The following is a 15,308-nucleotide window of genomic DNA, read 5'->3' as shown; positions in this document are numbered from 1 at the left end:
AATGTGTTAGCACATGATTATTGTCTGATTTTAAACAAAGAGAAGGATTACTTAAATTCAAGCAAAATTTTAAAGAATTCACTGCGGTGTTCCCCCCATTTTATTTTTTTTTTAATATGAAGAAAAAAGACCATATTTCTAAAGACTGTACAAACAGTGAACCGTTACCTTCCTTTACATTATACCATTACATTCTTTTTCATCTTTTTACGGTAAGGGTGACAGAACACTGGAACAGGTTGCCCAGAGAGGTTGTGGAGTCTCCTTCTATGGAGATATTCAGGACCCATCTGGATGCACACCTATGTGACCTATTGTAGGGTACCTGATTTAATGGAGGGGTAGGATAGATGATCTCTTGAGATTCCTTACAACCCCTTTGTTCTGTGATTCCCTTTTACTTGTAGGCATTTTCCTAAATAGTATGACTATTTCTCTGAACTCATTAAGGCCTTAAATGGTCATTATAATACACTGTAACAAATCTGATTTTTAGCATAATGAAGGTAAACTTAATTTTGTGCTCTGGTAACGAACATCAGTTTAAAAGTTACTCACCTCTGTTATATGAGGGTTAGGATTAAACCCACACAGACTGCAGACTACAGTATGACACTGTGTGCATGTATTGTAATTGGCCTTTTCTGGTGTGTGCAGCAGCAGCTCAGTGGTAGTGCAAAGAGGACAAAAGGTTTTCTTTGGGGTGGATTCCACAGGTTGGGCTGTGCTGGCTTGCTTTTGCTGCAAAGGCTTTTCAGGTCCTTGTTGCTGGCCTGGTGGCTTTGTAAGTCCCGGTTTTTCTGCTAAGGACTTTGTGGCACCTGAAGTCTGAGAAGATGGTTTTGTAGGCCCTGCCTGTGGTGGTCCTTGTTTTACAGGCCCTTGTTGCTGCAGTGGTGGTTTTCCTGCTCCAGGTTGTGGTGGTTGTTTTGCAGGTCCTGTCTGCTGTGCAGTTGGCTTTTCAGATCCAGGTTGCTGTTTAGGAGGCCCTGCTTGCTGGGCAGATGGCTTTACAGGACCTCCTTGCTTTGCCAGCTGTTGAGATGGTTGTTTAACAGGTCCTGACTGTTGTGATGATGGTTTTGTGGGAGGTGGTGCCTGGGATGTTTTAGCACTATCTGGTTGATGTGGCAATGGCTTTACTGGGCCCGCTGAAGCTTTTGCAGAAGTTTGTTGCTGACCAGGCTTTGTTGGCTCTGGCTGCTGGAGCTGAGATTTTTGTGGTCCTCGTGGCTGGGGTGCTTGTTTTGCTTGTTCAACCTTAGAGTCTCCTAGGTGACTAGGGCCTGGCTTCTGAACTTGCTTTGGTTCCCCAGGTTGCTGCTGCTGAGGCACTGGTTTGGAAGACTCAATTTGCTGAGGGGTAGGTTTGGCAGGTCCTTGTTGTTGAACTAGCTTTGGAGACTGTTGTTGAGATGGATGTTTCGCAAGACCCTTCTGCTCCTCAGGTTTCCCCTGCTCTTTCTGGGTAACCTTTTGTTTCCTACCAGCTTCTTCATGGGCTGCATCTGAATCTGATATCAAATCAAAAGGATTGAATTTATTCACAACTGAAGTGACTGCACTCAATGGATTGGCTTCTGAGAGAAAACTGGGCATCATACTTGGCTTCTGATCTTCTTTAAAATCAGTCCTGGACTTTGATTCCCTTAGACTTATTGAAGAGGGACTCCGTCCAGGTGCCCGTTGTTCTGTCTTCAATGCATCTACTGTTCTGCTTTTACTTAAACCTGGTCCTGGATCTGGAGGCTTACCTGGTTGTCTTGGACGCTGGGTTGTATCAAGATCAGAATGTCTGCAGAAAGGAAATGCAATAAATTAAAACAATGCCAGCTATTAGGGGAAATAATAATAATAATAAAAGTTAAAATAATCTGTATCTGTGCCCCTAGAAATGCCTAGGTAACAACGTGAAGATTCTCAGGTGCTCAAGCTTCTGCAATTCCAAGGCTTATAACAGAGTGCATATAAGTATTTAAATTAAAATTATCCTTCTATAACGGCTCATGCAAATATTAATTCACAGACTGAGTTAGAAAATAATCTCATACTGCAACTGTGTTTAACCAGATAATTTTCTCTCCAGTACAATGAAGAATTCAGAGATACAACTTCTATTTTACCTAAATCTGAACTACTAACTTTCCACTCTAGCCCTTGGGATACAAACATGGGGAGACAAAGACAAACAAAGGAAACAGATGGTGGAGAATTCGACCAAAGCAGAGACATACACACACACACACAAAAAAAAAATAAAAATCCACACATTAGTAACTGCTTATGTACTTACATTCTGGCTATTTGTACAAAGTTTTGAAATATTTACACTTTACTATACAGCAAGGATTAAAACTCCTAAAAACCCAGGTGCATTCAGAAGTATATGGGTTCTTTTTTTCTAGTTTTGGTGGGGAAATATTTTCACTACCACCTACTCATTACTCAGAATGTTCCAACCAGATGAAACAGATGACAGTTCACAGAGAACATATCAAAGCTTTCTTTTTTTCAAATAGAGCTATCAAAGAGCGTCCTCACAGTATCACTCCAAAAACTCACATTGCCCATCAATAATAAAATTACGTACAGATTTTTCCTCATTTTCTAACAGTTACACTTTGCTTTGTTTTCATAAAGGATAAAAGAAAGCTAAGAAAATAGGAACCAAAGTCAAGATCATGTTGTTACATGCAGCATGTTGTTCTATTTGTTGCTCTACTCAGTTACTGCTTGAGGACATCATACTTCATGAAGTGCTGTTGTCAACGGACGTAGTAAAATATTCTATTCACTGCTATCACTGTGCTTTTGCTGGAAGAAGATACAGGGTTCTTTTCAGTACCACAGCGGTGCTGCAACTATAAAATTTTCAGTTTTCACTTTGAGATATCCACTTAACTTGTTTTTCAAGACATTACATTTATTTTGGGGCATGCATAGCAAAACAATCACTTTTTATTCCACAATTTTATTCCGTTCTATGAGCAAACTATGCAGTACTTTTTTATTATTGTCATTTTTTAATTTTTTTTTATTTTTTTTTAGTTAAGAGTTTTAGCAGGAGACTACAGAATAATATATACTGGATACACTGAAGACTGTATTTTACACTGCTAATATTGAAATTGAGTTATTTTTACTGCTGATTAATATTTGAGTGTTCACTGTATACCTCGTAATGGCAAAATAGATGAACAAAGCTAAGGGGAGCCATTTTTGCAATTGTTAATTCTCTCATGCGATTTTATCATAATCTTTTATCTGATTTTTTTTTTAATTTATTTATTTAAATAAAGACTAGCACATGGAATTGTATTTCCAGCTTTCCGTACCTCCATTTACTCCTTTCCACTCCTTGAAAAATTCTTGTCCTTAAATCTGAGAAGCTTACAATCTCAGTGTGCAACTCAAGAAATGGAGCAGGTGTGTTTCCACTGACATTAGCAAACATTTGTTAGCTCATTATTTATGATGAGGATAATACACAGAAGTCCAGTGATAATTTAATTCCACTAGACATTTGGCATTTTTACTATGTAGAGAAATCAAACAACTGTAAAGTTTAATTAGAAGGAAGACAGGCAGGTCTTTTTTTTTTTTTTTTTTTTTTCCTTGCAATTTAGATAAGCACTCTAGACTTATCTGAAGAAGTACTACTTGCTATGTGAAATCATTTCAACTGTTATACCAGTGGTGCTCCTCTGGTACACTTCCAGAATTCACATTTGGAACTGTTGAAAAGCTTCAGTCAGCAATGTGAAACTGACAGGGAAAAAAAAAAAATAGGAAAAGGATCAACAGTACTTGATCAACAGTTTTAATAAATTCAGGTCAGGAAACATGGAACCACAGCCAAACCTTACAGTGTGAAAGTGGAAGAAGTTAATAACTGTTTATGAAAATTGGACTAGGACATTAACAAGAATAAATAACTGCCAGTTCCAACTGGCATGGAGTTCTCATTTAGCTTTCATTTTTATCAAAATAATGTGATCCATAAACTTTCACCTGTTCAGATGTCAGAACTTAAAATGAGATTACAAACCATGAATCCACTAAATAAATAAAAAAATCTGATGTTGGTGTATTGTCAAGAACAGATTTGTCTTGCTTCTCTTCATAGCAATATTTCTAAGCAATGGAAACAGAGTGTGCTTAACTAATGGAAGAAAAAGCCTTGAAAAGACAAGCCTCCTGAGAAACAACACCTCTGTCAAGAGCCAGGATTTAATCTCTTAATTTTAGGTAGTTAGTAATTGAAGCCTTATTTTCTAATACTGTTTTACAACCAATAACAGACATACACTGACAATTATAATTGGGATAGGAAGTAGATATTTCAGAAGTCTTTTTTTTTTTTTTTAATTATTATTATTTTTAAACCTCCCAATGCATAAAAACAAGAAAGTTTAGTCCAAATCCAACAAACAAAATCATTTCATTCTCCCTCACTGACTTCCTTCCTTCATTATCATTGCTGTTTCTCCTCACTTGGCCTTGATTCACAAAGCTCATCTGTATCATGAGTTCTATAGCCAAATCAAAGCTTATCTTACAGATAAACAGAAGTTTAAGCAAAGGCTATTGGTCCAGTTCTTTATGCCATAACCATATAAGCTATTTTAAAAGACATGTCCTAGTAGCACTCACTAGTATAAATAATTCTAAAGAAAAGTAAAATTACTACACAACTGCAAGACAGTGAGACTCCTCTATATCTACAGACCAACTTAAGCATAGCCATGGGACCTTATTTTTTATCAGCTATAAGAAGTGATATCATTAACAAAAATACAAATTTCTGTTGGAAATTACATCACAACTGTTTTTAGAAGTCTGATATTCAATAAAGGCTTCTCAGAATTTTCTCTCAAAATGCATCTGACTCACTGTTACTGTACGGTGTGAGCAACTTAATGAATTAAAACAAACAGTGATCTACCCAAAATAAAGACAGTTGCATTAGATAGTTCATATATTCAGTCTGATCATTTGTTCCTTTTTAGATGATGTGGAACAATTCCTCAGTAAGTGGACACTGACACAGTTACAAGATCATTCAATGAAAGTAGAACAAACAGAACTAGCATACAAATTAATTTAAAAATAAAAAAAAAATAAAAAAATCAACCTAAACTTCCTAAACTAGAGGGTTTTTTGGAAGATAGGCAATAGAATGGAATGGCTTCTACAGATACTAAGCATTACAAAATGTGCCTAAAATCAACAGAATAAAATGAAAACAAAAAAGAAAAAAAGAAAAAACTATTAGTATCTGAGGTAAACTGGATAACATCTAGTATTAAGCTTTTAAAAAAATCCAGTTAACAAGATGGTATGGAAGAAATGAAAAAAAAATAAAAATAAATAAATAAAACAGAAGAGACAACCTATTAGGGACACTGGCAAAATACATGGTTATATAAATTAAATATCTAATATATCAGCATTCCTCTTTTGATCACCACTTCAATCACTTAATGTTTGGATTGGCATAGCCACACTAGAGGGAAGGAAAAAAAAAAAAAAAAGAAAGAAAGAAAAAAAATACTTGGCAACAGCACTCATAGGCCATTGTCAAAGTATTTTCCATGCAGACTTAAAAAATAAATAAATAAAAAAATTTTAAAAAAATAAAAAAGTTTGTAGCCAAGGAATCTGAGTCTCAACAGTATAATAGTTTAATTCTACACTTGAGTTAAAAGTCTGGGCTTCGAGGGGTGACAAGTACGCAAGACAAGCAAGTAAAGCCATAAGAGTGGAGACACTATAACATGTATAAAGATACTATGATAGGGGATCACTACAAATCCCCAAGGGAAGCTAGATGAGAGGTTACTGCATTGCCTAAGGACTTAAAATGGCAATTTTGCCAAAACAAAAAACAAAAACAGAAAGGCTTTATTTCACAAACATAGACTATCTTTACTTTAAATAAAAAGAATTGTACATTATTGTATGCTTTAAGAAGGGACTGAAAGTATGGTACGCTAATATGAGGAGAAGAGTTTCCAATATGATTGAGTGTGTTTATAGGAAAGTTGAAATTTACAAACACAGAAATATTCACATCTCAGCCTATTCTATAGTCCCCCGGGGATATTTATTTTAAAAGATTACTATTAATTAAACAAACAGAAACCACAAAACTTTGTCTTTATACATAAGCTGCATACAGAAGAAAAATTTAAGCTCTGTTTCAACAGATCTGCAAGATTTATTTTTTCACCCACTAACATCTACAGAAGCTGGGCAAATCCCTGAAATACACTCCCAAATAAATTATAAATATTAATCTTAGGTATAATCCCAATTACTTCAGTAATTTACCAAATAATGAATATGATCCCACTAACCTGACTTATCTAAAATTCATTTATATAAACCTGATATTATACAGACTCCACAAGAACCGTTTTGCACAGTAAAAAGGAGGTTCGCTCCATAACCCCCTCCTCGACAACCAGCCCAACCAGCCCCAAACCGAGGAAGAAACGCCGGGCCCTGAGCACGGGAAAACAACGAGTTCAGGACCACGGACAGCGGCACGGACCGAGCTGCGGGAACTGGGCGGGGAAGGCCGGAACCGGGCGCCGATACCCGACCGAGCTTGTTGCACCTCGGGCAGCTCATTTACCCAGGGATAAGGACGGAGAGGGGAAGAGAAAGACCTAGTTTTTACAGGTGCTTAATGAGGGAAAGCCACCAGCACCCAGATCACCGAATTCTGCAGCAATCAATTTAAACCTGTTCTCCTGCCTTCCTTTTCCCATCAAGAAAAGCAGAGGGGAAAAAGGGGGGGAAAGAATGACTGGTACAGACCTCCTCAATCCATGACTATTTAATGAAGCCAAATGAGAGATGCAGAGGTTAAGAACTGGAGAAGTGATGGATAGCAAATGCATTATGCCCAAAAGCTTTGACAGATTCAAAAAGAACCCCCTTTCCCATAGAGAGATGCTTACAAAGCCCATTAGGAGAGCTCCCCTGGCTGCTCCCTGAGCAGTGGGGCATCCCGACCCCTTGAGGCACGCATACACACAGAAAGCCCAAACGCTGTCCACAGATCTCCCCCCTACCCAGTCATAGACTGGTGCGACGGGAGGGGAGAGAGCGCAGCTCACCGGAACGGATACCCGCAGATATTATTAGAAACCATTAGAGTGGGAAAAGCGGCGGAGTGTGGACTCCATCCACTCGTGCAGCCGCCCCTTCCCTCTCTCGCTGCCTCCCTCCCTCCGCTAGCACAACGCGGAGCCGATGCTGCGGGCCCGGATCGCACCGCGCCCCACCGCGAGGAGTCGGAGAAAGGGGGAAGGGAAGAGCAGGAGACGAGCGATTTTCCGTGCGTGCCTTTGCATGGGAGGCGGCTCCGCGCCGGCGAGGTTCCCTCTGGGCAGCTCCTGCGCCCTTGACATGACAGCGGCGATCTGTCTCCTCTCTTCCTCGCTCAGCTGGCTCAGGTCCGCCTCCACGCCGGCTGGGACCAGGCTCTGCGAAGGAGCCGCGGGGCCGCCGCCATCCCCGGCCGCCGCCGCCCCTTCGAGCCCTTCGCCTCCTTCCAAGCTCGCCTCGTTGCCCATGGCCGCCGCGACTCCCCGCTTTCCCCTCTGGAGCAAAGCGAGCGGAGGGCCACGCTCTTCAGCTGGTGCTCAAAGCTCCGCGGCCGCCACCACGGCCCCGCGCGGCGACAGCGGTACCAGCAGCAGCAGCAGCAGCGGTAGGAGCAGAAGCACCAGCAAGAAGGAGGAGAAGGAGGAAGAGGCGCGGCGGGGCCGGGCTCGCTGCCTACTGCCAGGGAGGAGCGGCGCCACCACCCGCGCACCGCGCCGCACTCCACCGCCCCACGCAGCGCATGCTCCGGGCGGCTCCCCCCGCACGCACTCCACGCCCCGCCCTGTCCCGCACCGCGGCCTTTAAAGCCGCCGCCGCCCTTAACAGCAACCTGTTCGAAGTGCGGCCATGGGAAGATGCTGACTCCGCAGGTGCTGCCTCTGCCCCTTCTCTGCAAATAAGGATGTGTTACCAAGCTCAGCGGAGTTAAACCCGACCAAAGCAGAAGGGAAGGTGAGGCTACAGCTGGAGGACATTCATGCAAGCCTCCTTCCAGAGTAGGGCCAGCCAAAGTAGGCTGCTGAAGTTGTTGCTTTCAGCCCTGTTTGGGTGTCTCAATGGAGTCTCTCTCAATGGAGACACCCAAACAGCTTTCACAGCTTCTCCAGGCCCAGACTTGAGAACCCTCATGATGACTGGCTCTGAGGTGCTGGCACCTTTTCAGGGCTGTTGAGCCCTAAACTAGATATAGGACGCTGAACATGGTATGATGACTGCAGGAAAAAGAATCCTTTACCCTGTGGGCTATATCTGTTGTGTTACAGCCCTGTTTACAGCCAGTACTCTGCATCACAAAGGAGTGCTGCTGTCCACCAGGACTTCTTCTAGAAAGCTTCTTTCTGACCTCTGAGATACCGGGTTCTTATGCCCAGATACAAGGCTTTACACTTGCTTCTACTTTGTAGTGTTCTTAACAGCTTGTTGCTCCTGCCTGCCAGGATCCTTGGCAGTAGATACACTGAAGCGTGCTTCAATGTATCCATCACTTTCCCTAGCTTTATCCACAGACCTGCCAGAAATGTGTTCCACATCACTGAGGGAAACATCAGAAACTGCTTGTCCCAAAGATACAACCAGTAACCTTGCTGCTCACCAAAGGCAGGCCGGCTAACAAGAACCCATCTGAGCCTGATAGTTCTGTTTATTTTTCACACACAGAGCAGAGCTCTCTAATTTGGCACCAACTGTATTACTGAAACGGGCTACCCAGAAAGACTGTGGAGCCTCCTTCTGTGGAGATATTAAAGACCAGCCTGGTCACCTATTTGTGTGACTTATTGTTAAGTACCTGCTTTAGGAGCAGGATTGGTCTTGATGCTCTCTTGAGCTCCCTTCCAACCCCTGCAATTATGTGATTCTGTGATATGATGGGAAGTCATGCTGAAAGCTTGATGGAGTGTGATTTGCCTGAGGTGGGCACATGCTAGCTTTTCCTTGTCCTTCATCTGCTTGGGTAGAACTCTCAGGAGGCTTTGCTTTGTAGCCTTTTCTAGGGAAGGGAAACAGCTAAATTAGGCTAACTGGATAGCAGTTGTCTGGTGGATTCCCTTCTTTCACAGAATCACAGAATTGTAGGAGTTGGAAGGGACCTCTAGAGATAATCGAGTCCAACCCCCCTGCCAAAGCATGTTCCCTACACCACGTCGAACAGGTAGGCGTCCAGTCAGGTCTTGAATATCTCCAGAGAAGGAGACTCCACCACCTCCCTGGGAAGCCTGTTTTTTGCCTTTCTTGGAAACAGGTGCAGCACTTGCTTTTTTTTTTTTTTTTTTTTTTTTTTTTTCCCTTGTCATTAGGAAACTTTCCCAATGACCTTTTGAAAATGATAGAAAGTGACTCTGCTGTAGCATCAGCCAGCTTTCTCAGCATCCTTTGATCCAGCCCATCTCAGTCCCATGAGCTTATACGCATCCAAATGGTTTAATTGCTCCCTTACTGTATCTTACTCTCTGTTACATCAATAATGCTTCATTCCCAAATGCTTTGCTGCTTGGCTAAGGGACTTGGAGACTAGCAATCAAATCTTACCCATAAAAGACATGTCAAAAAGCTACTAAGTACCTTACAGTTTCTTTATCCTTTTTCGTCCCTTTTACTATGGGAATTTTTTTTTTTTTGTTGTTTCCAATAGCCATATCCTCCCTGGAGATCCCACCAGGTTTTGGCTCTAGCCAACATGCTGGTGTCATAGTTTTATGATTTTTGGTTACTGCTATTCCACATCACAACATCATGTAGCACACTGAGAGTTAAAGCATTAATGCTCCAGTTCCATGTACCTGTCTGGAAGAGAAGAAAAACTACATTCCCCAGGGGCCTTTGCGGTCAGAGAGGACATATAACTCCTGGCAAGGTCACCTGATCAGGTTTTCTCTTTATCACTCTTTTCCTTTGCCTCCCCCTCATTGCTGCCCGTCCTGACTGCACACATGACTTCAGTATCAGTGTAAAGCCTTCAGCTTTTTGAACAGTCTCACTCTCATTATATTCAATTTATTAGCTTCAATTCTAATTATATTGTATTATAGTGTGTTATCTTGCATTCTGATACCATATTTAGTAAATTTGTTTGTTTCTCCTCAGATTGTTGCCGCTGTTTTTAGTTATTTTGGGGTCTCCTGTTTCCCTTTTCTGGAGGCATGGATTTTGTGAAATCCCTTCTCCCCACTCATCATGGAGCCCATAAGCTGTTGACAGCTGGAATATACAAAATAATCAGATAGATCTTCACAAATATCAATTGATTTAGCTACAAGGAAATGGCAACATTTGGTGTTCTTGCTTGTTTCCTATTGTATTACCATTACTCTCTTTCTGTAAAGCAGGTAAACATTTGATATGACCTCTGGAAGGATGCCATCCAAATATTTACAGATTATCTATATCTCAACAGAGACAATTTTTATTTTATTTTTTTATGGTACTGGTTCACAATAAATGATGAAACTAAGAACAGTTTTAGGCTTACTACTTCCCTCTCAAGTGACTTTTAAGTTACACTTCAAAAGAACAGCACAGAAGACAACACAATAAGACACACAGGGAAAATTCTCTAAGTGCAGAAGGATAACATGAGTGTAAATGGATGGCTGTTCATGTAGGTTTCTAGGTAAAGATATCACAGACATCTGTAAAAGAGAAGTCACGCAACACACTTGGACAAAGTCCTATTTACCTGATATGTGAAGATCAAGGGCTTTTGGAGACAAGTATACACAAATGCACTCATCCTTATTCATTTAGCACACAAGAATATTTTGTACTTACATATGAATAAATGTGAAAAGCAGTGCTGCATGAAAAAAGGCAAATGCATATCAAAGATGGGGAAAGAGGGATCTCATAGCTGAAAGCATTTGGTTTTATGATGTATACTAATGTAAGCATTCACACATACTTAAATATAAACTTAACCATCTCGTGTGGAGAGTGGCATTCCTATTCTTTTGTTAGGTAGTCTGAAAGTTTAATATATTTCCAAATGATTTTATTTGTTTTTTTTTTAAAGACAAAAATAATAAATTAGAATAAGTTTCTTTACTTAAAGACCAAATAGGTAACTAGAGCACTGACACATATAGAAATCATGTTCTGTTTAAAAACAGATGGTGTATGTCAGATATAGATGCAGACAAAACAACTGTGAACAAAACATTAAAATTCCTTGGAAAAAGAACAATTAAAACCAGGGAAAGAGCAGCTTTGCTGGTGCTTACCGGTAGAAACTACATACACTGCTCCTGTTTCACTGTTAATGCGTTCTGAGATAGATAGATAGAAATAAGGTGTGTTAATCATAGCAATTTTGGGGAGGCTGCACTGACCACTAACAAAAGCAGCTAGAATTTGGATAAGCATATTTTTAAAATTTAGCATGTTATTGACATAATACTCTAATATATACAATTACCTTCCTGTCACAGTGCCTCTATCAGAGTTACCTGCCCCATTTGAGAGATACAGAGTGTTGAGGGTACTTGAGTATAGAAGATAAGGCTAAGAAGCATCCATGAATTCATTCCATCTTCTGTACAGAATGAAAAATGTGTCTTGGTGATAGCTGTTTCCAGTGAATTTACACAATACATTCGATAAATATACTATAAAAATAAATAAAAATAAGGAATATCCTAGATGAGTCAGTTGCCAACTGTGTTTGCCTTCCTGACCTCTTTACCACCTTGTAATTAAAGTGAGCACATATTGCACTGGAGATAGAAAAAGGGTGGTGAAAGAAAGCAAAGTCACATTAAATCAATACACTGAATGGAATTCATCAAGTCCAAAAACTTGATTAAGTTTTTAAAGAAGCTAAAACTCATGATTCTTATTCTGACAAACATTATGCAACATCTAGTAAGGTTTTTTTTTGTTTGTTTGTTTTTTGTTGTTGTTGTTGTTGTTGTTTTTTCCAAATATGACATGCGCATTATGTCTGCGTAAGCACATAAGCCAAAAGCACTGGATACATTAGAAACTAGACATCTGTACGTTCACCTGTAGAATTAGGCAGACCACTGATGCACTAAATTACTGGGAAGCTCATCAATGCAGGCTAAGTGAGATTCCAATTAAGGAATAGCAACACATGCACACACAGTCTGCTCTAAATGGCTGCATACTCTAAAACAAGATCTTAAAGGAGGTAAAGTCTTCTTCTCACACATCTACAAATCATGTATTTAAACACTCTTGCCTATGAGGTAGCCAAAACTTGGCTTAGAACTATCAAGCAAGCATTCAAGATCATGACAAATTTTCAGTCTTACCTTTCTGGTCACCAGAACAACTAGTCATGGGTTAAAACAAGCTACCCTGATGTCACAGGTTACCTAGATTTACCTATGCCTGTGACAGGGGGGAGCCACCCCGTAGGGACCCCGGGGCCCGGAAAGGAGGGGGAAATGGGAAATAGGATATAAACAGCAGCAATCTAAGGAGGAAAAATTTATTTTACTAAATATGATATCAGAATACAGGATAACACAATATAATATAATTGAGGCTAATAAATCGAATGAAACAGAGAAAGAGAGTCCCCGAAAACCAAGAGGCCTACTGTGAACTCTAGGCGACACGGCTGGAACGCATCCCACTCTCCGAGAATCCGCAAGAGAAAGAACTCCAGCCTGGGAACAAGATTATATAGCGTCCTAGTCCCGTGACTTATCCCTGACTGTAATGTTCTCTGGGATATGTAGTCTTCTTTTGTGAACTGCACATTCGATAAAAATATCCATGCTTTACATGATGTTATTATGTGGAATACTGATAGCAAAATTACAAAATTACAAAACCACGACACCTGAAAAGCACTGTCACCATTCCATTCAGACACATGCTACCTATCTCTCTATATATGTAATTTTCCACTTCATCACTTTGAAAATGCAAGTTGAGAATCTAAAGGAATAGTGACTTGGACAGTTCCAAATATCCTGCAAAAAACACCCACTTAAGGAAAAAATACTTAAAGGATGAGTTTAATATAAAAACACCCAGGTAAGAGATAACACCATGGACAGAATTATTTGCATCAATCTGGTGCTCTTGAATTTCTGTTCACTTGGGATACTCTGACACAACACCACTGACTGTAGTATGTTATATATTATTAAACAAACAATGTATGAACTACAGATATTTTAGTCTCATTTTCTTCAGTCCAGTCAAAACTGTAAGAGTAAATGTTCTTTGTCCAAGTGAATATCCAGTGCATGGACACCTGTCTGAATTATCCTGGCAATCTTACAACCAGATTTGCTTTCTTAAACAAAACAAAAAGGTCTGCCAACTGCATACAGCACAGCAATTCTGATAATACTCACAATATGGACTCCCACAGTAGTAATTAGTCACAATGTTAAAAATCTTGTGTTTATTTGCAGCCAGTGCTCCTAATACACAAATAATGATCTGCATCTTAAACTGAGGATGGAGCAAAAAACCCTTAATTTCAAGTCTTGTATTCTAAACCACCCACAATAACAACAGCATGCAGTTATGGCCTGCTGTTCTCCAGTTGTTTTCTCTAATTTGAGTTCATCCAGCTGCAGCAGTTGAGTACAACTCAGAGTGCTGCAAAAATCCTCATTAACATCTCAACTTTAATTTACTTGTACCATGAGACTTTCTTAGCTGGGATTTTTACAATTAAGAGCAAAAGAAGTCAGTGAGAAAGAATGTAGGGAGTGATTTGAACCATCACTAGTATCAGTTTATGACAGATCACATTAGAATAATGTAATTGCTCAGTTTATTCAGTTGGGTTTGCATCAGTAAGCATAACAATGAAACTCTTAGGATCTGTCTCAGAGGGCAGATATTGGTAAAATAATAAAGTTGGAAGTTTTAGTTGCCTTGGTAGTTCTCTCTTTTCAAGCCCAGAACACAGTAGGTACTTAAACTAAAAACATAGCCCAAATAGAGGGAGGTCTGATTAGTGTATCGTAAATTTGGTGAGAACACTGTATAAATCTGATGTCACAAATAAGCCACCATCAGCTTCTCAGTTATGCAAACTCAAAGATATTTCCACTAAGTCCCAGTAAGTTAGTGTAAGCATGCCTTCATTCTAGACTCTGGTTTCTACTGATCATATTCTCAATTGAAATTAATCTGATGAAAGAAAGATTGAGTTGAATTCATTCTTAATGAAGTGTTGTATGTTGTTACTTCTGAGCTTAAAAGTTAGTTACCATTCTTTGATTCTTTGGGGTACTCTTTCATTTCCCCCCTTCTTTTCTTTCTTTTTTCTTTTTTTCTTTCTTTTTTTTTCTTTTTTTTTTTTCCTTTCCTTTTTAATGGATATCCATATCCAGATTGCAAGAATATCTGATATGATATTGTAATGTAATTTCATTGGCACTGTTCAGCATTAAAGACAAGAAATGGGAAAAGTGGGCACTGAGCACACCCTTACACAAACTCTAATGAGAAGTAGTTAATGGAGTCAAGGAGGAAGCTTAGAACTCTTAGATCACTGATGGATGGGCCTATCTCTAAGACATTCAACCAGAGCTTTGTATTTTATAAGAACAGAGATAAGATTATCATGAGTATGATAAGAAAAAAAAGGTATTATGTATTATTTGAAGTGAACTGTTGCAACATGCAAAACATTGTAGCTGGCTTATGGAAAGAATAACAGGGAAAGGGAGGGAGCAAAAACATGGGGAGAACAGGAGATGGAATAAAAATGTGACAATTTTACATATAAGCAGTCTGTCAGTCAGTACTTTTATCTGGCCAAAGAATAAGCCTCATTGCTACAATCTGACTTACCATCTCACTATGTATGATTATTTTTCCTTGTGAATATACTGTTTGTGTGTGTGCATGTGCATGTGTATGTGTGTGCTAGACAATAGCTAACATCTAGCTACTGGACATGTTTGTGACAATGTTGGTGTCAAGTGCTAGCAATCTTCAAACCTCATTATCTGATGGGACAGAACAGAATCAGGCCCTTTTATACAAGCACTGGTTGTATGTATGTGGCTTATAGAAAGTCACTGTCTTCCCATCTGTGTTCATCTGTTTATCATGGTTATACTTCAGGATTGACTCCGTTTATGTGTTATGGTAACATAAGCTTGTTCTTACTACTGAGTGAATGTCAAATAGGGTACCACAGGAGCTTTATCTCTAGTGGACTAGAAGAAAAACTCTCTGGGGTTCTGAAATTCACT

The 15,308-nt window shown here is 39.8% G+C and overlaps 1 protein-coding gene across 7 annotated transcripts in view; it reads right to left on the bottom strand.

Annotated features, from left to right (window-relative positions):
* The window catches only part of PCLO (piccolo presynaptic cytomatrix protein), a 310,585-nt gene extending 302,716 nt beyond the window's left edge, over nt 1-7,869 (bottom strand). For all 7 annotated transcript variants that reach the window (XR_014948100.1, XM_015879726.3, XM_015879813.3 and 4 more), the window contains exons 1-2: nt 7,357-7,869; nt 559-1,795 (exon numbers count right to left, since the gene is read on the bottom strand). Coding sequence is in view for 6 of the 7 variants with exons in the window: in XM_015879726.3 (XP_015735212.2) it covers nt 559-1,795; nt 7,357-7,586 (1,467 nt within the window). In the remaining variant the exon portion in view is untranslated. The remainder of the gene's footprint in view (nt 1-558; nt 1,796-7,356) is intronic.
* Nucleotides 7,870-15,308: the final 7,439 nt, after the last annotated feature.

Source organism: Coturnix japonica, chromosome 1 (genome assembly GCF_054131305.1).
Source record: "Coturnix japonica strain WE chromosome 1, WE-NBRP24, whole genome shotgun sequence".
Lineage (NCBI taxonomy): Eukaryota > Metazoa > Chordata > Aves > Galliformes > Phasianidae > Coturnix > Coturnix japonica.
This window is presented reverse-complemented; position numbering and strand designations above follow the sequence as displayed.